This window comes from Ammodytes marinus (genome assembly GCF_949987685.1).
Source record: "Ammodytes marinus genome assembly, chromosome: 23".
Lineage (NCBI taxonomy): Eukaryota > Metazoa > Chordata > Actinopteri > Uranoscopiformes > Ammodytidae > Ammodytes > Ammodytes marinus.
In genome coordinates this window covers 18,854,640-18,878,696 of record NC_137227.1, presented here as the reverse complement: position 1 = coordinate 18,878,696, position 24,057 = coordinate 18,854,640, and the positions used below count along the sequence as shown (strand labels likewise).

General features: G+C 41.3%; 1 protein-coding gene across 3 annotated transcripts in view; it reads right to left on the bottom strand.

Annotated features, from left to right (window-relative positions):
- LOC307269245 (uncharacterized protein) overlaps positions 1-24,057 on the bottom strand; it is an 89,815-nt gene that overhangs the window by 35,651 nt on the left and 30,107 nt on the right. Inside the window, exons 35-46 of one of the 3 annotated variants that reach the window (XM_080052125.1) lie at positions 23,804-23,944; positions 23,665-23,703; positions 23,445-23,585; positions 21,771-21,892; positions 19,920-21,153; positions 19,554-19,871; positions 19,359-19,467; positions 18,837-18,950; positions 18,324-18,608; positions 17,402-17,518; positions 17,144-17,265; positions 15,307-17,040 (exon numbers count right to left, since the gene is read on the bottom strand). In XM_080052125.1, the coding sequence (XP_079908251.1) occupies positions 16,966-17,040; positions 17,144-17,265; positions 17,402-17,518; positions 18,324-18,608; positions 18,837-18,950; positions 19,359-19,467; positions 19,554-19,871; positions 19,920-21,153; positions 21,771-21,892; positions 23,445-23,585; positions 23,665-23,703; positions 23,804-23,944 (2,817 nt within the window). In that variant the 3' untranslated portion in view covers positions 15,307-16,965. Of the gene's footprint in view, positions 1-15,306; positions 17,041-17,143; positions 17,266-17,401; positions 17,519-18,323; positions 18,609-18,836; positions 18,951-19,358; positions 19,468-19,553; positions 21,154-21,770; positions 21,893-23,444; positions 23,586-23,664; positions 23,704-23,803; positions 23,945-24,057 lie in introns of those variants that run through there. The other 2 variants (XM_080052124.1, XM_080052123.1) reach the window with 2 other exon arrangements.

The window sequence follows — 24,057 nt, the reverse complement described above, 5'->3', positions numbered from 1 at the left end:
CAACAGGAAAGACACATTTATAGAGATCAGGTGGGTGACAACTCTGGTGTGTTTCCTACATGTCTGGCAGACAGAAGAGACTGTACTGTTCGGACTGAATAAGGCGATCAATTGGTTACCCCAAACTAATTTTAGAATTGGCCACTATCTCACTCATCGGGTACAGCTTATCGAGGATCAGGTCGTGGGGGCAGCAGCTCCAGCAGAGGACCCCAAACATCCCTTTCCCGAGCCACATTAACCAGCTCTTAATGGGAGATCCTGAGGCGTTCCAAGGCCAGCATGGAGATATAATCTCTCCACCTACCCCTGGGTCTTCTCCGAGGCCTCTTACCATCTCTTACCAGCTTACTGTGCCTTAAAGGTGGGGTATGTGATTTCTGATTGGTCAAAATGAACATGAGCGGTACACTTTGACCAATCATCAGATTCTAAAAAATAAATAAATAAATCCGATTCTCTGTTCTTATTGGCTGTTAGGACTGTCAACTGTTCAAATCTCTATCCCAACTGCTATTTTCTCCCCACATTCTCCACCCCAGCTTTAAATACCTCCTCTAGGCAGGACACCAGGGGGCATCCTTACCAGATGCCAGAACCACTTAAATGGTCTCATTTCTAAAAAAAGAGCAGTGGCTTTACTGTGAGTTCCTCACAAATGACTGAGCTTCTCACCCTATCTCTAATGGAGACGCCAGCCACCATTCCGCAAAAATGCTTGTACCCGCAATCTAGTTATTTCGGTTAATTTTCAGACAGTTATTTCGGTTATTTTCGGACAGATTATGAAATTTACCTGGGCTTCTGAACTATCTCACCATCCCACTTTGGGAATCTGTGGAGAAAAATCAATAAGAACAAACACACCAGTTAAAAACAGCAAAGAGTCACACATAACGACAACAAAAGCCAAACGGTTTCTGCGTAGAGGTACATGGTCATAAAGCTGTTGTATTTAAGTGAAGCTTCCGAATGAAATGGAAATCGAAGAACTTTATGTATGGGTTGTGAACACTATAGAACAGCCCTAAAAAGGGGCTTTGAAGAATCCATTCATAAAATAATTGATGGGCCCCGACCAGTGTTGGGAACGTTACTTTAAAAAAGTAATTAGTTATAGTTACTCACTACTTGTTCCAAAAAGTAACTGAGTTAGTAACTGAATTACTTTATAATAGAAGTAACTAATTACCAGGGAAAGTAACTATTTGCCTACTGTAAAAAAAAAAAAAAAGTTGCTAGGCCTATATGTCAACACATTTGGATTTTTCTGAGCAGTTTTCACAAGTCAGTTGAAATGAGTAGAACAGACAGGTAGGCCTACTTGTAGGCTACATAACCTTCAATATTTATTGCACATCAACAGACAGCAATAGGTTTATCCTGCACTTCAAGTATTTTATTCTCAACAAAAGTAGTAGAGGAAACTGCTGAATGTACCGTGCTGATCTGCTATATCACTGGATTCACTTCAGGGGTGTCGGCTAAAACACCACTTAAGGCCAAAAACGTCAGACTATGAAGCATGAGACGATGAGAGGAGGAGTAAGGATTTATCCTATGTTTATTTCCTTCTTTAACATGCACAGCAGCATACAGATCCCAGGAAAATAACAGTAGCAATATTCGTCTCGTGATGACACGCTAAACAGCTGTTGCAACCGGCGAATCGCGGCCGTTTAATAACGTGCATAAATTATAATTTATAGAAATCGGGAAACTCCATGCACTTACTCACAAGGGCGACGCAAACAAACTCAGGGAGAGCACGTTTCAACCGTGGATTGATAGGTGGTTACTGCGGCAACGTACGGTACACGCTCACACAACAGAGAGAGAAAGAAAAAGAAACTTCACTAAACAGGCGCTCCGGCTGACTGATGTGACGGCGCTAACTGACAGTTATGTCATCCACACTGAATAAAACAACTTAAAACACACCGGTCTCCTCACTAGCAGTTTGTGTAGTATGGAGCCAGGGGTGCGTTCGGATTACACAGTTTATTCAATCAATTCATAGTAACGCACCGCATTTAACGTTCAGTAACGATAACGGCGTTGTAACGACGGAAAAAGTAATTAGTTAGATTACCCCGTTACTGAAAAAAGAACGGCGTTACCTAACGCCGTTATTTTAAACGGCGTTATTCCCAACATTGGCCCCGACACAAGTTCCACTGGCATCTTTAAAATGTGGGTTCAGGAGAGACCCTTCAAGGTATACACTCACCTGCCACTTTATTAGGTATACCCGTTCAATTGCTTGTAAAAACCAATAGCTAATCAGCCAATCATATGGCAGCAACTCAATGCATTCAGGCATGTTAACGTGGCTTTGAACGTGGCATGGTTGATGGTGCACAGCAGGATGGATCCATGCTTTCATGTTGTTTACGCCAAATTCTGACCAGACCATCTGAACAACTAAAAATCGAGACTCATCTGACCAGGCACGATTTTTCCAATCTTCTATTGTCGAATTTGGTGAGCCTTTGCGAATTGTAGCCTCAGTTTCATGTTCATAGCTGACAGGAGTGGCACCCGGTGGGGTCTTCTGCTGCTGTAACCCATCAGCTTCAAGGTTGGTCATGTTGTGCGTTCAGAAATGGTATTCTTCTCACCCTGGTTGTACCGAGTGGTTATTTGAGTTACTGCCTTTCTATCATCTTCAACCAGTCTGTCCATCCTCGTCTGACCTCTGACATCAACCAGGCGTTTTCGTCCACACAACTGCCACTCACTGGATATTTTTTCTTTTTTAACCCAAGAGAGGATTTTGCGTGAAAATCCATTGTAGATCAGCATTTTCTGAAATACTCAGACCCGCCGTCATCAACATTACCACGTTCAAAGTCACTTAAACCCCCTTCCTTCTAAAAGTTGTCCTGTCCAGGTCTACATGCCTAAATGCATTGAGTTGCTGCCATGTGATTGGCTGATAAGTTAGATGTGTTAACAAGAAATTGAACCACTGTAACTAATAAAGTGGCTGGTGAATGTTTTAAATACTGAAAGACAACAACATGGTTTACGGACACTTAGCAAAGAGCTTTGTTGGCTTTGTCACTATGCAGCAGATGTAATAGTAAAATGCAAGTTAAACGTCCTAAAAGGAACTTTAACATTGTAATATAATATGATTAAACAGTAATTTTTCCTCTGATGATCATGAATGACCTGTAACCGCAAACGAGACAACCAGCGAAAACAAAACTATTTTTATACTTACCGATTTTTCCTGGGAATGATTTGCGACAGGAAGACCAGAACAGCCTGTGTTTTGTGAACGGTACTAAATCAAAGTTTGATGCGCTTCACCGTCGTCATATAACAATTATTAATCTTACAAAGTCACATATAAATGCATGACTTCATCTCAACACATTTGCGATCTCTCTTCATTGACATATTTACTCGCCTAATCAAATGTCCACACTGCCAGCATGCATTTGGACACGAGTGTGGTGAAAACTCTAGCGCTTTTAGGTAGCCACTTTAACAAAAAAAAGAAACAATTGAATTAAGACTACTGACCGTTTTCGGAGGAGACTGCAGTTCTCAAGGTGAAGGCTGGTGTTCTGATGGGAGATCCAATCCTATTTTTTAAGAACAGACACGCAGTATTTAGATACATCTCATTATCTTCTAACTGCTATCAGCATTAAAAAAGAAAAGTAGGTGGTTCTTCGCTGGTCCCTTGAGTTTGTTAAGTCAAAGTGTCTTATTCCACAAGTCTTCAAATTATTTATTTTTTTAAATATTGTTTCTTTGAATATTCTGCCAACAGCATTCTTCCAAAACACAGGAACAATGTTGAACCAAGTAAGGAGATAATATATTAGCAAACTATAAACCAAAATTTCTGTCCAAATCATTGTTTATAAGCCAAGGAGTAAAGACAAAATAAACGGGAACACAGGTTTCACATGGACAAAATTATGAGGCACATTACACATATTATTCTTAACAGACATCTTTAGTCATCTTGAGTTCAGGAGCAACACGTCTGTATCATGAAATAAAACAAATACACTGAATCCAGTTACAACCAAAAGTAATATGTCATCAGGGTTCAACATAACTTTTTTTTCCTACTGGCCCGCTGGGCCAGTGGATCCGAGTTTTACTGGCCCCTTGTATATTTTCACTGGCCCTGCACACATTTTTTTTTTCTTCATAATTTAGTGTCAATAATTATAATACCTGTATTAGAAAAATAAAGAAAGATAACCAGATCTAAAGGGAATATCTATACTGTAACAGTATAGATATTCCCTTTAGATTTGGTTATTTTTCTTTTAGTTAATTATATGAAATGTTGATATTGCTCATACACATAATATAAAACCAGGCAAACATATTGAATTAGAAGCCTACAACTGAAAGTATGTTGAAAGAGTCGGCCAGTATTTTAAAGTCCAGTAGTTTGATGGTTGTTTTTATTCTTGAATTTGGGCAGTTTAATGAATAGTTCACCTGCAGAAGTCATGTTCAAACATAAAAATAAATAAGAGATGAAGGTCTGATCATTCTTTGTGGTGTGGTAGGCTGTTTTTATTACTTTCTCTATATGCATTAGGGATGTGAATGTGTCGACCCAATGACCGGTTTTCCACTTTCGCTCAAGTTGACTTTAAAAATAGAATAGAAATCCGAAAATCAGTGGGTTATGCCGTTTTTTTAATGGGAGATTTCACCGTGTATGTGAGTTCACGTCTGGTCGTGAGCGCGCTGCAGCAGTGTCACTTCTCCATGAAGTGTCAGCTTCACATATAAGAGTCCGGTGTGGGACCATTTTTTCAAACTATTGATAAAAAACAATGCAGTGCAAAATATGCAGCATAAGTTAAACGCTCGTCTAAGACTATGACGTTAAATCACCTTAGAAACACACAATGCCTTCGTCCGATCACAGCAGCGTTTCACCGTGTGATCTCGCCAGCGAGTGAGCCGCCGCGCAGATGAACTGTGGTTTGTGGCTAAAATAATAACCGGGGATATTCTCCCCGTTAGCGATTTCAATGGGAAAGACTTCCGCGATCTGATTGAATGTCTCGAGCCTGAAAACACAGTGCCAAACTGCGCGACTATAGGAACTGTACAGTGAGCGGAGTCCCTCCGTTCGTTTCTGTCTACAACCGACACAATCACCGGAGACGCATTCACAGCGTTTAAATAACGCCTCTCATTTGTATTACCATTGGGGCTTGGATGCAAATATTGTAACATTACGGCGGCAGATAAAGGAAAAGCGCAGTTATCATTTTCTGCGCCTCAACCTCTGCTGTGGGAAGAAAGAAAGGGGGCAGAGTAATTCGATTGATTTGTCGACTCGCAGGCGGACGGTAGGCAGCTCTGCCAACGGTGCCTGTCAAAACGCCCACGCATCGGTTGTCCACTGGCCTTTCATTAAAAAATATATTTTATATTAGGTTTATTATATTGAGTCTTAAATAAACACTGCTTTCATTACGACTCAGAACGCGCATTTCAATGAACCATGATGTAGTCTACAAAAAGATACTGAACTGTGATTGGCCAGTCACTGGCCCGGGCGGGACAGTGACTGGCCAATCAACTTGCCCTGCATATGATTTTACTGGCCCCGGGCCATCGGGCTATACGTTATGTCGAACCCTGTGTCATGTTAGGCTCTTGATTGTGCGATGTCTGGTTCTTCAGTAGTTTCAAAGTTTCCAGAGGTTTGGTGAAGGTCATCCCAGCAGGGGTCACTATCCCTGTTGTGGTAAGCTTCTTACAAACATTTCAGATATTACTAATCCATTAAAATCCAAAATATAATTTTAAATCGATTCAAATAAGGTTCAAAATATTTAACATTATAAAAAAAAATTGACAGCTTAAAGAGTACTTATTATGCTATTTTTCAGTCTCACTGTGGTACTGAAGTTTAGCTTCTTTGCAAAAAAAATTCTGGTTAGAGCCTAAACACACACCCCCTAACTGCCATCTGGCCTCTGTTTGAACCTGGCCAATCAGAGCAGGCCGGTAACTGCTTAGCAACAGGCTAGTTACACTGAGCTAGTCTGGCATGACCACTTCCGCCAGCGTCTATTCGCTTGCGTCGAAAAGCTACGCAGCCCTGACGCAGCCCCCTCCTTTTCCGGTTGCTGGCTTTCCCCTATTGTGATCCCCCTCAAATTCGGAAACAATTCGCTCACAGTCAACCTGTGTGCTTATGTGCAGCGCTCTCTCACACACACACACACACACACACACACACACACACACACACACACACACACACACACACACACACACACACACACACACACACACACACACACACACACACACACACACACACACACACACACACACACACACACACACACACACACACACACACACACACACACACACACACACACACACACACACACACACACACACACACACACACACACACACACACACACACACACACACACACACACACACACACACAGGGTGTGAGAAGTCACATTACTGTAGACAGAAATAAAGTGTGGCGATACTTCGGGATAATAATATTGGCGGCGGCGGTCCGGGATGCATCCTAGCTTAGCCTAGCTGTCCAACTTCATTGTACAACTACCCCCGGGCAGAAATACCCTCATAAACTCTGGAAAATGAAGCGTGGGGGTTTGAATTGAGCACCGGACCTTATAACCAGCTAGATTAAGATCCGCCGTTCCCTTTCTTTGGTGAATTAGGGACTATGCAGCGGTGTTTTAGCGACGGGGAAAGATTCCAACAGCTTCCACTATCACCTAGCAACTCTTACGGCTACTTGCTGCAGTTGGTGTAGCGCTCACAACGTCAAAACCCTGTTCTGCCTGTAAACAGACGGACTACGGCTCTGACTACAGCGATAGGAGGTGGTGACATAAGTTCTCGAATGCTAAAAAATTCTACTCGACCGCCGTAGCCGTCCTCTCAACTGCCGATGATAATGTTACCAGAGATAACACTACGTGGGTGGCTAGTTAACTCCGGTTAAGTTATCCCGTGAGCTCCTCGGGGGCTAAAGTGTATGGTGTCTTGACATGCTGGTTAGAAAGCAACACACTATGTATATTACTTTTGTCTATAATAGTTTTTGTGTGGCGTTTGCGGGTTTAGCCATTTCTCTGACAGTCTCTGGACGTGAAGACGTTCCATCAAAATAAGTCCCCCCCCGGCACTATTTTGCAGGACACCGCTGCTGCTTCCCGGGGTTAGCCCCGCCCTAGATGATTGTGATTGGTTTAAACAAATACAAACAGGCTAGCCCAGTTTCCCCCGGTTTCCCCACCCGAATAGACGGCTCTAAACAGAGTGCTTCCAGACCCTACTACTTGCTGTAGTTTGGTCTGGCTTTGCGAGACTACACTGAGCGGACTGCAGGCAGATTTGAACAGGCAGGGTGAGGGCGGGACAGGGACAGGTCTGAGCGTGTAGCAGGCAGCATGACAATACATGGAAAATCCACTTGGTGTGATGTAACGCAATCCAGGAAACTAGAGAATAGGGTGCCGGGATCTGCATCGGAGTGTTGAGGCTGTGCACAGCCACCTGCAGCCACCCCAGACAGTAAGCAGGGAATTTGTCTAAAATGCATGTACGTCATTATCTGACATTTTGGTATCATTTAGCATGACTGTATAACATTATAACAGCAATTATAGGTCAGAAAAGATGAACAGGCATAATAGGTGCTCTTTAAGTTTTAGGCAGGTGTGAAAAGTGCTGTAAACTATCAATGCTTTCAAAAAACGAAGTTTTAATAGTTTATTTTCATGAATTAACAAAATGCAGTGAATGAACAGAAGAGAAATCTAAATCCAGCTGCGCCATCAGCTCAGATCTGGCAGAAACCAGTAGGAACCACCCAGGTACATCCATCTACTGTTCTCCGCATTGAGGACACCATTATTCCTGACCAAATCATTAACTCCATTTGCAGAAACTTGCAAGGAACCGTGTTTCACTGTTGCTTGCAGACACTGATTATTGTACCGCTCTCGAGCCCTTCCGCCAACAACTGCCTTCTGCCACTGTCAAATATTTAAAATGTTGACTCATCAGTCCAGAGCACTTACTGCCATTTTTCCGAGCCCCAGTTCGTATGATTTCATGCATATTTGAGTTGCTTGACCTTATTTCCATTTCCAAGTTTTGCCTGCAACCCTCCATGGAAACCACTTCTGGCCAGACTTGTCCGGACAGTAGATGGGTGAACTTTGGCCCCACTGGTTTCTGGCTGAACTGATGGCACTGTTGGACTTTTCTTTGTGCTTCTTTAAAAGAGCAGCACATTTTGAAACCCCAGTCTGTTTTGAAATCTTTGTCTGGGAGAGACCTTGTTTATCCGGTATAACTACCTTGTTTGCTCAGTTAGCATTTTTTTTAAATGGATAAAAATAAACGATTATTTTTCATATTTTTGAAAGCATTATTTTTTATTGTACTTATATATATATATATATATATATATATATAAGGGATGGGCATAATTAATCGATTGCTCGATCATTGCTCGTTAAGAATATTGTCGATCACGTGAAATTGTTATCGATCATATAGCCGTTGTGTTGCGCAGTGTGCGTCCGGCAGCACAGAAATGAATTTCACTATGTGGCAGCACCAAAGACTGTATGGGCAGCAATTAAACATAGTTAGTAAAACTAATAGTTACTAGTAGTAGGAGACAACAGAACAGGCTCAGGCAGCAGCCTGCAAGCTGCCGTAATGTCAAAACGTAAACAGGAAGAAGTCAAGGGGAAGTTTGGCATCTGACAGGTCCATGGGACAGCTTTAGATTGTTTATTAGATGAAGTAACGTTAGGTCCTTTAACACTCAGAGAAACGTGCCGTGCCCTTATGCAGTCTTTGCCAGCATCTTAGGAGGCGCATATGTGTTTCAAGGTGGCTCATAGCCTCGGGCAATCACCAGCGCCGCATTTTATTATTACCAGTTGCCTTGTCTTAATAGATTGTTGTTTGCCTAGAAGATCTTGGTATAAAGATGTAATTGAGTAAAAACCTCTTGTATACAGTCTATGGTAAAACGCTGTATTTTGGATGTTCTGTTGGCATTTTTTTAATATGTAAAAAGATAACGATTGCTCGATAATTGCTCGTTAATTTTCCCGATGATCGATCAATGAAATTTCTTAAAATGCCCATCCCTAATATATATATATATATATATATATATATATATATATATATATATATATATATATATATATATATATATATATATATATATATATATATATATATATATATATATATATATATATATATATATATATATATTCAGCAACTCCCAACAAACTCATAACAATTCAAAAAAAATTAATAGTTGAAGTTGGTATCCAATGATCGAAATATTTAGATATTCAAATAAAAAATAAACAATTTCCTAAAAAATAAAAGAGAACAGAATGAAGTTGTCTACTCACCTTCATATTAGTAGATTCTTTGTTACAAAGAGAACAGGTATGTGGGAAGTCTTTCGGCGAGGTTGCCGCATAGTCATGTATCATGGCCAGTGTTGGCAGGTCCTTGGAGGCTGCCATTGTCGCTGGATGCTGCTTGATAGGTGGCAAAGTCACGTTCATTAAATTCTTCTGGTCCAGGATTGGCTGAGGCAAGAAAGGAGGAGGGACGACGGCTTTACTGGTCAATAAGACCGGATTCCACATGTCACTAGGGGCCTCATTTTTACCAGGGATGAGAGGAGCAGGGGGAACCGATTTTGCTGTAGGAAAAATTTGAGGCCGCATCACTTTTTCTGTCTGGGAAACAGGCTGCTTCTGTTGCTGCTGTATCGCTTGTGTCTGCTGCTTTTGCACCGGCTGCATCTGCTGTTCCTGCTTCTTTTTGATTTGTTCAGTAACATCTGATCCTGGATCATTACTCTGATACTTGCTGCCACTATTAATGACCACAAGGCCAGGTCGTTTGGGACCCCGGTACAGAGTGGACTGTTGTTGGATTTGGGATGATGATGGCGACTGACGATTTGCCTCTGGCTCTTTCAAAGTAGTGGGTTTGGAGGCTTCTGACTTCAGAACTCTGAGGTCTGTGTCTTTCTTTGGCAGAGAGAAAGAGCTGCTGATTGTTTGGAAAGTCTGGTTTGGATGGGTCTGTACATTTTCTGGTGGATTATTGCTTGGGGGAGCCAAAGAGCTTTGTACTGACAACACAGAACTGACATTGGTAACAGAACTTGCATTTTTCAATACCCCTTTTAGAGGTTTCTTTTTTTGCAGTGGATCTAGATTCTGTCTGCTACTATCCAAAGCGGGCTTCAATTCCACACTTCCACTCCCACCACTGCCACTGGTCCTTCCAGTCTCACCCCCAAACCCTCCAGTATATTTGCCAGTATTTCCATAGTCAATCACTTTACTAGCCTGGGAAGCAGCCGAAGAATCTCCATGGTTAATCGCTGCCACTCCAGAAGCTGTTGAACTGTAACTGCTCATTCCACTAGCGCTTCTGGTGGGTTGGGGTTCGTGGTGGGGTTTTGGTTGATCTGCAGGTGTAGTTCCCTTGGTCTTGTTCATCCGGATGTCGCGCAAAATCAATGGCAGGTTAGCAGGAGTGATCTGGTCTTCAGGGTAGGCGATAAGATGTTCCAAGTCATCTTTATCGAGTCCAAAGTTCAGAAGGACGTTTGTAGCCGATTCGGAGGTGAATTTTGGTCGACTGGGCTCTGTGGAGGCTGTTGGTTTGTCTTTCACTCTGTGGTCATAATCACCTAACCCTGGAATGGACCATTTATCATGTTGTCTTTCGCTGGGGGCATTAAACCTACCTTCACCACTGCTTAAATAGTTAGAGGAAACAGGTGATGAATACAATCTAGGGGACTCATCAGCAGTGGGCCTTTTGTAGTTTGATGACCAGTCCAAAGAGTTAGTGCCACTTTCATGGTCTGATTGTGTGTATCCTAAAGAGGCAGAGGTCGAGGGCAGTGGGTAAGAAACCCTAGCTGTGCCTGAGGATCGAAAGTCATCCCTTTGGGATCCAGTAAAGCGAGTGTCCTGGTCTGTGGGCTGATGCATGGGGTTGCCCTGAAACCTCACCTCCTCTCTGGCTCTGCTCATTTGCATGTCTACGCTCCGTTCCATTTCCTGATCGATTACGGCCCTACTCTGTTCAGGCCTGTAGCTCGACTGAGTAGAGCTGAAGCTGGAACCAGGTCCAAGATGAGAAGATGTCCTCTGGGGGTCCCTCTCTGTCTGTATATTAGGGAGTCCATACTGCCCCGGGGGGGAACTTTGGTCCCCGGAGGCATAGGGGTTGTATAGGGGATTGGACATAGTGTCGCAAACTTCAGGAAATAAAGGAGGTTGATGGCTGCAGTACTTGTGTAATTGGGAGGCAGATGTGTTGGAGTTGACGGCTGCAAACAGATAGCCATTTATCTGTGTCAACTGTTAGGGAAATCCATTTTGAATGATTAACTTTGTTATATTAACCTTGTAATATTAACCTTTAACTTTTATATAATAAGAAATAATCGTTATAATTAACTTGTAAGCAAATATATAATCAGTTACTTCAATTTCTGACAGTCACAGCTTACATGATAGACATGTGAGAAAATTGCAGCCTTGGGAGAAGAAAACTTTTTCAGCACAGGCAGTAAAGTAACTAGTTTACATGGAAGGTCAGATAAACTCCTGATGCTAGCTGCAGGCAAACACATCAGAGGCATGTCAGATAGGATCCCTTTTTTCCTTCCGCATTGTCAGCTCTCACTCATGTTATTGGACCAAGGACATGAGCCACAAATGAAAATATAAACTCGAAATAGATCAAATTCTCTTGTTTATTTTTCCTTCACAACTTTGGACCAAAAGAACACGTTTTTACTACAACACAAAGCCAAGTGGGTTTTCTGTTTAGCCAGTCGCAAGGATACAGTCTGCTGGCCAATCAGGAGTAGGCCCCCCTGGGAGCCCTCCAAATAGGGGGCTCGTTAAGGTCCCAGGAGCAGGAAGAAAAAAATGCTCCTATTGTAATGGAAAGCTGAAAAGTTAAAAACAGAGGGAGCTTTTACCGAGTTGGACTGAAAAGTAGGGTTGGGCGTTATCCATTTTTTCATAATTTAAATCTTCCCCAAATTATACCCCAACAATATTATACGATATAACCGTATTAGGCTTTTGCTATATTTTACAAGATAACATTGAACTGGTCACTATTACGTTACCTCCGCCAAAAACACATTTTTACTGACAACACTTAAACACATCACAATCTGCGTTCCAAACGGGGGAAAAGAAGGCATGTCATTAACTTGTAAGGTTTTAAAGCTGTCACGTGAGGCGCAAGTGTGAGCGTGGCAGGTCTAAAAAAAGGCACAGAAAATGCATTATGGTGTTTGGAAAGATTCAATACCAGCGCAAATGAAATATTTGGGGAAAGTTTGAAAAGCACTATGTAGGCTAATGGTGTATTTTCATTCCATGGTACTGGCTCTACTCTATGTATTCTCCTTTGGTATCAGGAAATTTCCTTGCAGTTAATGCAAGTCTACAGTCTTCATCAGGGCTATGTCTTTTTTTTAATAACGTTGCTGTTAACGAAATTTATAAGATTGAGACAAAGAATGCACAGAATATCAGAAGCTTTATAGGACCAAGATGTGTGTGCGTATACATTTGTGGGTTAGAAACCCCAAGACATGCTCTTACAGGATGTAATAATTCATGAACAGCAGACGGCAAAGGCAAAGACCCCTCCCTATCTCCCTTAATTGCTCATTTTCCGATGTTGGGTCAAGAGTTCACTGAGACAAGGTCCACACAGTGTTCCTGATATTACACACAGTGGCGTCATCCTTCATGCTTTCAAAGTGATGTACCATGATGATGTCTTCACAGCCGGTGGTGTTCAAAGTTCCGTGAGGTGAGCTGAATGTCTAAGCATTACAATCTTATACAATCATAGGGAAATACATTTCGTTAACAGTTACGTCCTTTAGCACTCATGCCATTGTATAGCAGGCTGTCATATTGTTTTATTTCCTCTTTGACGTGCCTATGTGCATCACCGTCTCATCTGCCACCAAGGACAGGAACAGCTGAACCTTGCCAAGCCAACACGGCGTGGTTGTCCGTGATGCCAGTTTTGAAAAACGGCAGAACAAATAAAACAGAAAGACAGCAAGCTCAAAATCTGATCGCAATAGAAGTGTGGCTTTTAGTCGAGCAGGATACGGTGCCTCCAACTGTTGACACGCAGTGTACAGTGTCACACAGTATCACAATACTATTTACAACCTGGTCACTGGAATGTCGACTGAGTATGTACCAGCTACTTTTAAACAGTGGAAATCCAAAAAGGGCAAGTGGAGTCTGTACCATGTATTGGAAAGTGCCATATGTGTATGTGTTGCATACTCCTAGTGTGGCGTTTTGAAGAAAATAGAGTATACATTAAGGAATGCACCCCTATTAACAGATAACTACAATTTGAACCGAACTAAGAACATCTCAACTCTCTTATGCAACCTAAATAACAACTTGAATAAAAGTACTATGTATGGTTGGCATACTGCTGTACAATGGACTGCATTCATATTGATGTCATGTGTCCACCCAATATAAACAACGTGACACGCCTTTACACAATGTAGAAGAAATGTGAAATTAGCTGCGTCAGATCAACACAATTATATTCAAGAGTGCAGACATTAGCTGACACTGATTCACCCAAAAGTTGGACCAGGTTTGAAAAGTGTAAATATCAGAGTAGTATTTAGACAGGAGACAGGCATGGGGCAAAACCCCCCACTTCAAAGTTGATTGGATTCAAACTTTACAATAAAAACACGAGCGCAGCACTTCAACACATTGCTGTCTAACTGTTTTCTTTTCAACGTTATAAACATACTGTCAACGAGGCAAACGGCCAAAGGAGTCTCGCGTGCTCCTACTAGCAAGTGCGAAGAGTCATGTTTAAAGGCTAAATGCGGTTTTAAATGAAGGACCATCAAGTACAATAGCGACAGTAAGTACAGTAGGGTTTCTCTGCCTGGTCTTGCAAAGTTTTTTGCTCCATACCTTTCCGTTGTTTGTTGATATACCACTTTTCATCAGCTCAAAAGTATCTTCCGAGATTGTGGCCAGCACATCCTTCAGATATGTTGAATTCGACTGGAGGATATCTCCGGTCTGTATCCGACCTTCAGGATAAAAGCGCCGTAGAAACTTGGTTCCGTTTTTCAAATTAAATGGTTAAATTAAGAAGTAAAAAATATTATCAAATGAGCAAATAATAGTTTCAGTAGTAAATTACGCATACAGCTTAATATTTGATGTAGAATTAAAATGTTGTGCAAACATGACCTTTTATTCTGAAGAAACGGACCAGAAGCTATTCTTGTAACTCTTTGACGTCAAGTGAATAGATTAGTATAGGACTATATTTGAAAAACACAGGCTATGATAATTAAGGGTAATGTTTAAAAAAACAAAAAAAAAACAGGAATTAATGCACAAAAGGGTTAGGGGTTTCGCTGGACTCCTGGAAAATTCTAAAATCTTATTCCAAAAACAGACAATTGCTAATGTACCCATTACATTGATAGTATAGTCTACTATCTCAGCAATACAGATAATTTGTTTTCTTTTCTTTTCTTTATTTTTGTGTGAAAACATAAATTTTGTTTATTGTATTTCCATGCTTTTCATTTTGTTTTGTATGTTGATATGTCTGAAATAAATTGAATCAAATCAAATCAAATAGTAGTTGTTATACAAATATGTGTTCATTATTTCATACCAAAACTACTCATCTTTCCCTTTCATCTTACCTGTCTGAACTTATTGTCCTTTAAGTCCCAGACCCTCAGAATCCAACCACAGAGTTATCTGCAGGTTGCAGGGCTCTCTCTTACTGTCCCTCTTTCCTTTGGAATAGTCTCCCTGTTGACATCATACAATCTGACACTGAAGTTCTTCTGACCAAATCTTGAAACTCATCTAAAAGATGCAAGTCAGTAAGCTTCTATCTTCAAAAAGGTGCTACAAAGTGTGTCAGAAATACTTGAATGTTTCTCTGTCCATCAGTGTGAAGCAGAGGGAGTTGGTTTCTGGAGATGAACAGCTGATGGGGCCAGCTCTCCAGTCAGGTGACACTAAATCACTGCAGTAGAAGAGGATCGTCAAAGGAACGCCAGCCATATTACAATTTTACCAGGTTTTTATTACTGCAAAAATTGAAAATAAAAACTGAGAAAAACATTTACAGGTGTAAGAAATACATTCAAACTCATATGTTACTTAAACACTTTCTCTTTATTCTAAACACACATATTCACTTCACATTCCTAAGCTGAGGCCCACACATATAAGTGCATGTAAAAATACTAAACAAACAGAAGGAAGGCAGTTTCGACCTGTGTCTGCCTCTTTTTCACCTCTTCACGCCGTACAAGACACAAGTGTAGCTGCCTAACTTTGTTTTATCACTCCAGGCCCCAAGGTTAGAGATAACTATTGTGGGAGCTTTGCCGCACATGACAACCAGCGTAGCAACGGCCCATCCTTCACTCCCTTTTTCAGTCTCTAATGAATAGGGTAGTGTAGAATTCTTTCTGTAAACTTTGTCCCAGTAAACTTAAGCGACCCAAGATTTTGGCTTTACACAGATCTATGACGTGTTCATGTTCACATGGTTAAAGGTTCATGGGAAACAATTGGAGGAAAACTCCCTAAAACTCCCAATGCATTAGATTAGACAATCTATGAATTATTACCTGTATCCTGTAGATCTTCTACTTGTTTTCCTTCCTCAACTCTGGACAAAAGAACACGTTCTAACACAGGTGTTGACGAAATCTATTTCTTTATGATTGTGTAACATTTTAATGCTAAACATTCTATTCACCTCACATTGAACTCTGGTGTACAACACTGTGAAAACTTGTTTTTACTCTTAGCCATGAAGAAGTGAAACTGCCTCGTAAGGAATTGAAACTCAGAAGACCAGGGTCACGCACCTGGTCAGACAAATACGCGCCAGTATGGGTATAAAAGTTGTAACATCCCTTTCTGACTTTAGTAATTTCTCTGTTATACTATGTGTGTACATGATAACTGACTCACTTGCAAGTTTCAACTAAAGTCTCTGCGGATGATGAAATCTGACTCCTGACTCTTTGTGCATTATTTCATACTTACATTGAAATTAGAAAAATTACAGTAACAACAGGCTTTGCTTGTACAGGGTGACTAAACGCAACTTGTCAAAATACTGTTTTATTGGTGAGTAATGAGGTCATGTGGCATATTTAAAAGTTAAAATCTGCATATATAATTTTTACTAATTCCATAATGAAACTGAAAGGTTCTCCAAAACAGAAAGTATGCAACTTAACACTGCAGCTGTAAAACTGAATCTGAATCCCAGATTGTTTGAGCAGGTTTGATGTTTGATTCATATCATGTACATATAAAGAGGTGCCAAACAGCAAAGTCGATGAATCAGATTTCACTTGTCCAGCTCAATATTATACTACATTCATATATTTTAAAGATATTTTTATTAGACAGTTTTGTACAGACAGAGGTGAACTGGGGCAGAGGGGGAAAGACATGCAGAGAGCTGAACCCGGGCGGGATTCGAGCCCGAGTCTGCTGCGGGGCCTGGGCCCAGGGGGGTACGCCCTACCCACTGCCCCACAGGCGCCCCCCGAATCTTCTACATTCTTTGTTTATTTTTATTTATTTTTTAAAGATATTTTTGGGGCATTTTTATGCTTTTATTGATAGTGCAGAGAGACAGAGGTGAAATGGGGCAGAGAGGGGAGTGACATTCAGAGAACTACCGCGGGTGAGAATCGAACCCAGGTCTGCTGCTGGGCCCGGCCCGGGAGGGGGACGCCTTACCAACTGAGCTAAAGGCGCCCCAATCTTCTACATTCTTAACAAAAACAAGTTCATTAAGCCAGAATCAATCAGAAACGGAGCCTTGACAACTTTCCGTTGAACTTTTCGATATTTTCTGTTCAGGCTTCTGTAAATGTTTCTGAAAAAAAGGAAGCAGGAGAGAACAAACAATGTCAGGAAAAGTGTGTGTTTTTGATTTTGTGCATGCGTGTGCGTGCGTGTGTGTGTCTGTGTATCTTCACCTGCAGGTTGTTGTAGTGTCTCTGGCTGCTGCAGTGTAGATCTTTGGCTTTGCTCTCGTTCGCGTAGAACACAGAGCAGAGATTACAGAAATATCCTGATTTGGGGAGAACAAACTCCTGACCTGTAGAGGGCGACAGTGAAAGTGAAACTGTGTGTTTGCAAGTGTTTTAGTGAGTGTGTGTGTGTGTGTGTGTGCGTGTGTGTGTGTGTGTGTGTGTGTGTGTGTGTGTGTGTGTGTGTGTGTGTGTTTGTCTCACCAAGGGGATTGTCAGCTTTGAATGGCGGCAGTTCCAAGTCAGCAGGGACACAAGAAGACTGAGAACGAGATCGCTTTGCTTCAGGTCCGACAGCCTCCCTCCTCAGTTTACTCAGAACTGTGGAAGAGAAGGAAGAAATCTCCGTCATTTAAGCCCCAACAATCACATTAATACCTAAAAAAGGCTGTTTTGTATCTGCAATGTAATATTACACTCAAGCAGCAACTATTTCTTCTTACATCCTATGATGCAAATACGTTTTGGGGAATTCAGGACAGAATAACATTTTCAATAGATGTCAGAATTAATCAATACTCAACATTATCCTAATTTTCCACCCTAAATGTACAGTGCCCTGCAAAAGTATTCATACCCCTTGAACATTTCCACATTTTGTCACGTTACAACCACACACAGTGGTGCATCATTGTGAAGTGGAATGAAAATGAAAACATGGTTTTCAATTTTTTATATGAATACAAAACTGAAGAGTGTGTCCTGCAAAAGTATTCAGCCCCCTGAGTCATTGCTTTGTAGAACCACCTATCGCTGCAATTACAGCTGCAAATCTATCGGGGTATGTCTATACCAGCTTTGAACATCTACAAACTGACATTTACTACGACTGACATTTTTGCAAAAGAAATATTTTGAAAAGTAGCTAGAGCTTCATATTCAACATCAGATGGATGGAGAGCGTCTGTGAACAGCAATGTTCAAGTATTTCCAGAGATTCTCAATTGTATTGAGGTCTGGACTTTGACTGGGCCATTCTAACACATGACTGTGGAAAATATCAAGTGGTATGAATACTTTTGCACTGTATATCCAGAATTGAAACTTTCATCCACTTTGGAGATAATAAATCTCAGGAACATTCCCTTTGTCTTTCCAAGAGGTTTGTATAGCACGGTTCCTGTACCTTTACTGTCCCTGCTACATTCTTCCTTCTCTCCTTCCTCCAGTGTCTGGTTCTCAGGGCGCTCCGGTTCAGGCTCCTGTCCAGCAGAGGCAGCGTCGATGTGGGCTTGGCCCGGTGCTTCCACCTCTGCCTTCTGGATCTCCTCTTGGCACTCGGAAGGATCTGTGACCAATGGGGGCGAGGCATCTAGAGAAGTGGGAGGTTCTACGTCGGCTACAGCTGGTTCCTTTTCTTTTTCTTTGTCCTCTTCGGAGATCACTTGTTTTCCTCTGGCAGATCTTCTCACTGTAGTTAAAATAATAAATTTGTTATTTTTTTTAAAGTTTTCAAGCAGGTTAATGAACGCTGTTACAGTAACTACACAATAAAAACCAAGATACACATGCACCAAGGCTGACTGGCTTGACAGGGTCTTTGCAGTTGAAGAGAAACTCAAAACACAGGCACAAACATAGAGAAGTCTTCCTATATACTCCATTAAAGTCTGAAAAGATATAAATGAGTTTTTGTTACCAGGGGTCTGTCTGGTTTTCTTCTTGGGTCGGCCTCTTGTCCTGGTCAACTCTTCCTTGATCTCCTCTTCAACCTCTCCCACCTCGTCTACCTTCACAAAGTTCATTGTTTCCTCTGAAACAGGAAAATATGAAAAATTAAAAAAAGGAGAGTTTAACAAAAACATAAACTTAAAGTAGAATATACATTTAACTTTAAAAGGTCACCTTGATGATGGCTTTTGCATAGTTTTTTTTGGCATTAATATAGTTCCCGAGTCTGAAAGTATTAGAAAAAACAACCCTACCTCTTTATCTCCACCTCCACCTGTATGAAAACCTGTGTTCTAAAACCCCAGTCAGATTTGTCTCCGGGTTATGACGTCATAACATGAGAATACCACCTCCCCCCCCCCCCCCCCCCAACCTAACTTAACACTACCTCCACCTGTGATAATTAGTAACATGAACACAAATGCTCTCTTGTGAGCAAAATACAAATAATATATGATGAAGTAGTATACTGTAATATGCATTAACACACCTGTGTCCTCAGCATGTTTTCGTTTAGCAGATCTCAAGGTTTTCTCAGCGTTCTCTTGGTCCGGATTCTCTTCCTCATTACAGACGGCTTCATCTAGAGTCACCAGAGTCTAAAAACAGACAGCAGATCTTAAGCATGAGTGTTTCTGAATTTGTAAAACTTATTTGTGTTTTCTAAATGTTTGTTTAAATGTACCTCTCGGTTTATTGAGTCCACTGATTCGTGATCTGGTGCAGGTTGTCTCTTCCTCAGTTCTTCCTTTTCGTTGTCAAGGTTATCCCTTTCCTTTAGCTTGCTCTCCTTTTCAAGTATGGTAGTGTCACTCTGGGACTTAGATGTTGATTTCTCCTCTTTCTCAATGTCTGTTTTGGGTGTACTTTGCTCATCAGACTGTTCTGCAGCAGGGTTCTCATCCACTATCTCATGAAGAGTTTCCTTCTTGACAATCGTTTTTTCCAACACTTCCATAACTGTGGTACCACTTGTTGGTGTGTCCTTTTCTTCAGCTGAGGCCTCTTGTTTTGTTGGAGATGCATCTTTCTCTCTGCCTTCATCAGAAACCTCTGTGGCTGATACCTCTTCTGGTACTTGATTGTCCTCCAAAGAATCTACAATCTGATGCAATGTTACACTTTCCCTTTTTGTTGTTTCCAACCCTTTCTTTGGTTTTCCCTTTCTTCTTTTCGCCATTTGAGCAGGCTGATCATCCTGAACAACTGTGTCTTCAACAGAGTCGATTATTTCATCTTCTTTTGTTGTTCTTTCACTTTTAGCTCTAGTAGATCTTGTTGAGATGGTCGGTTTATCTTCAGCAGTCTCGTCCTCCACAGAGTCTAAAATCTTGAATGTAGTCTCTGGGTTCTTAGATGATTCTAGGAGATTCAATGTAATTTTATCATCTTTCTTTCCTCTTGCACTCCTCCTTCTTCCAGACTTTTCTGTGGTCGTGGCCTCTTCAACATGTTCGTCTACAGAATCTACCATTTCATTTACCATTTCCACAATGACCCCTTCTTTTTTAGAAATTTTCGCAGAGTTGTCAATCTTCGATCGTGTTGCATATTTTTTAACTGTCCTGACCTGTTCCTTTGGGGATTCCTCCTCTTCACTTTTGGATAGAGAGGCTGTTTCTGACGGCATCACATCTTTTCCAACGTTTTGGCTTTTCTCCTGGTCTTTGAGTGTGTTGACATTCAAATTGATCTCCAGACTCTGGGCTTGGCTCAACTCTAATCCATGTCCATCTGGAGGCGGATGCATCTCTGTCGATGGTTCTATTTGTAACTCTGACTCAGTAGTTTTTGCAGCTAAGCCCTCTTCTGACAGTTCAGACGCTATGCTAACTATGGCTTTTTCTCCTTCTCTGGGTGGTTCCAGTTGAGTCTCCATAAATGCATCTGCAGTTTCTGCTGATGTTGTCTTTTCAATTTCAAAGTTTTCTTTCTGTACTGAAGATGCATCTGGGGGGGCAGGACTGGAAGACGCTGGGACTGTGTTCCCTGAGCTCAAAACAGTTTGTGACCCCTTTTTATCACTTAGATCCTGTACATCTGCATTTGTCCCAAGACCAACGGTGCACTCTGTCGGGATCTTGTTTATTGCATCCTCCCCATCATTCTCCATTGTTATGTCACTTGCAGCGTTAGCACTTGGTCCTGCTGTCATGGGCTCAGAAATTGCACCAGGGTCAGATTGGGACCCACTACCCAGGAGTTCATCAGGAGCCGGCTGGGTGTGAAGTGTCACATCTTGGGTCTTGGTGTTGGCTTGTAGCTGATGGTTTAGGTCCTTCAAACTAAAACAGAAAATGATTGTCAAATGAAAGCAGGGTTCTCACACAATGGTCCTACACTATTCTCCCTAAGCATTAATACGATTGCCTCAGAGAGCGCTCGTGTTGAAGTGGTTAGAACCAATTCTGCCAAACTCATCCTCATTCAAACGCCCATTTTCCCGATGCTGGATTATGGCGAGACAACATAGAGTGTTGCTTGCAATAGCAGTCCATCAAAACATGACACACTTTATCACTTCTCTATTTGGTTTGACACAAATGCCCCCTTCAGCACACACTACTGCAACGTTGATTCACTAGTCAACAGGCCCTAGTTATGAGACTCATTGGATCACCTTCAGTTATAAGATCCTTCTTGGCCGATCATCTCCTTACTTATGTCGCCTGTTGCAGCCAATGTCCGTCACATACAATACATGGTCCTCACTTCATATTCAGTCAAGTAAACCCAAAAGTAACTGATCCTCTGGTCTATCATCTTGTCGATATGTGACTTGAATGCACCTAAATATTGGCCCTTGGGTCATACCAGTCATCACAATGGTGCACTGGTTATTAAAACACGTTGTGTATTTCTCTTAACCTGACAAGAATAACCTACAATGTGATATACTTACCTCTCACGATGAACACATTGATACCACAAATAGCGCTTTCCGCCAGACAATTTTGCTAATGTAGCTTCGTAGTTCTCCAACACCTTTGTTACACCGCTGGGGTCAGCCATCTCAATGTATATCTGAGGAAAAACAACAGTCATGGACAAGGAGAAAAGACGAAGAAGACGAGATGTAAAAAGTATCAAGACAGAAGCAACAGACAGGACGAGGCCAGCAGCAAGACATCAGAATATTTAAGAAAAAGTGTCTGGGAAAACACTGTAAAGAAAGATTGATGAAGATAATACAATAGAACAACAGTCAACTTTACTTCCACTTCTGAGGCATCTTTTTACCCTTTTATTGCCTGGACCATTCTGTTTAGCTACATGTCACTGGGTGTAGAGCCACACATGCATGGGACAGATTTGTTGTTGCAGACCTAATCACTGCTCTAACGTCGTTTTGAACAGTGTCATCAAACTACATGTTTCTCGTCGCCACTTCTCGAGCAGGATTTTCAACTTCAAACTATGTGAGATCTTCTTCAATCACAATCAAATTCATGCAGTCAAAATAAATTAATATTAATTTGGGGCCGTTTCATTGACCATATACAGTGGAGGAAATAAGTATTTGATCCCCCACTGATTTTGTAAGTTTGCCCACTTACAACGAAATGAGTGTTCTATAACTTTAATGGTAGGTTTATTTTAACAGTGATATATAAATTATTTTGCATTTCATTGAGGGAAATAAGTATTTGATCCCCTACCAACAATAAAGGATGCTGGCTCCCACAGAACAGTCCTTTAACTTTAAGAAAGTTCTCCTAATCTCAACTCTTTACCTGTATAAAAGACACCTGTCGTTAACTCTATAAAAGACACCTGTCCACAGAATAAATCAGACTACAACCTCTCAATCATGGGCAAGACCAAAGAGCTGTCTAAGGACATCAGGGACACGATTGTAGACCTGCACAAGGCCGGAATGGGCTACAAGACCATTGGCGAGAAGCTGGGTGAGAAGGAGATAACTGTTGGTGCGATTATTAGAAAATGGAAGAAGCACAAAATGACCATCAATCTGCCAAGCGACAGCCTCAAAACCTCAAAGATTTGGAGAGGATCTGCAAAGAGGAGTGGTCCAAAATTCCTCCTGAGATGTGTGCAAACCTGGTCATCAACTACAAGAAACGTCTGACCTCTGTACTTGCCAACAAGGGTTTCTCCACTAAGTACTAAGCAATGTTTTGATAGGGGATCAAATACTTATTTCCCTCAATGAAATGGAAAAAAATTTATATATTTTATTTCGCGTGATTTTCTGGATTTTCTTTTTGATATTCTGTCTTGCACTGTTAAAATAAACCTATCATTAAAATTATAGACTGCTCATTTCATTGTAAGTGGGCAAACTTACAAAATCAGTGGGGGATCAAATACTTATTTCCTCCACTGTATGGGTAACTGGGCGTTATATGAAGACTATAAAGGCTGCAACACATTTCGAGTTGATTGTGACGGGCATATGAGGTCAGTTTATAAATACAAAAATATTTCTGTGTTTCGTCAGTACGCCTTCCTTTGACGTTAATCCTACAGTTTTATAAATGAGGCCCCAGGACTCCATTGGCTTTGGTGTTGTTCTCTCAACACTTAAACGTGAAAAGTTAAGGTGTTCTTGTACCCCATTGGCCAGCGGCAGCACGTTGACAAAGGTTGTGATCGACGCCACCACTTCCATGACCGTCCTGATGATCTCTAAAAACGTCTTCTTCACCTTCACACATAGCAACCGGTCCTCAAGGTCCTTCATGTCTGGAACTCCCTGAAGAACAAAAAAATATTGTTTTTAAGGACCAAAGATTCAGAGATGAGGAGCTTTTAATTGATTAAAATGTACTTACAGCATTGCTCCACCTCATCAGATTTATGTACATCATCAACTGTAAAAAGATTAGTCACTGATTTACCCTAGATGCAGTCAAAAGCAGTTTTCTTTTTTTAATTTAACAGTCCAGAGTGCACCCAGTGTTTAGTCCATACCTTATCAGATCCAAGATTCATTTGTTCCAACACGATGTGAACAAAGAGCTTTTGGCCTTTGAAATTTGAGACCTTTGGATTTCCGAGGAAATCTTTGACAAAATTACAGCACGTAGTCCAATTGGGAAAGCACACAAAGGCCTGGAGGTGAAGAAAGGAAAGGAAAAAATATTTAAAGGCTGCACCTAATGATTATATGTTCATGTCCCTATCTGCCTGCTTGTCTCTCATTGATAATCAGGCGCATCAATCGC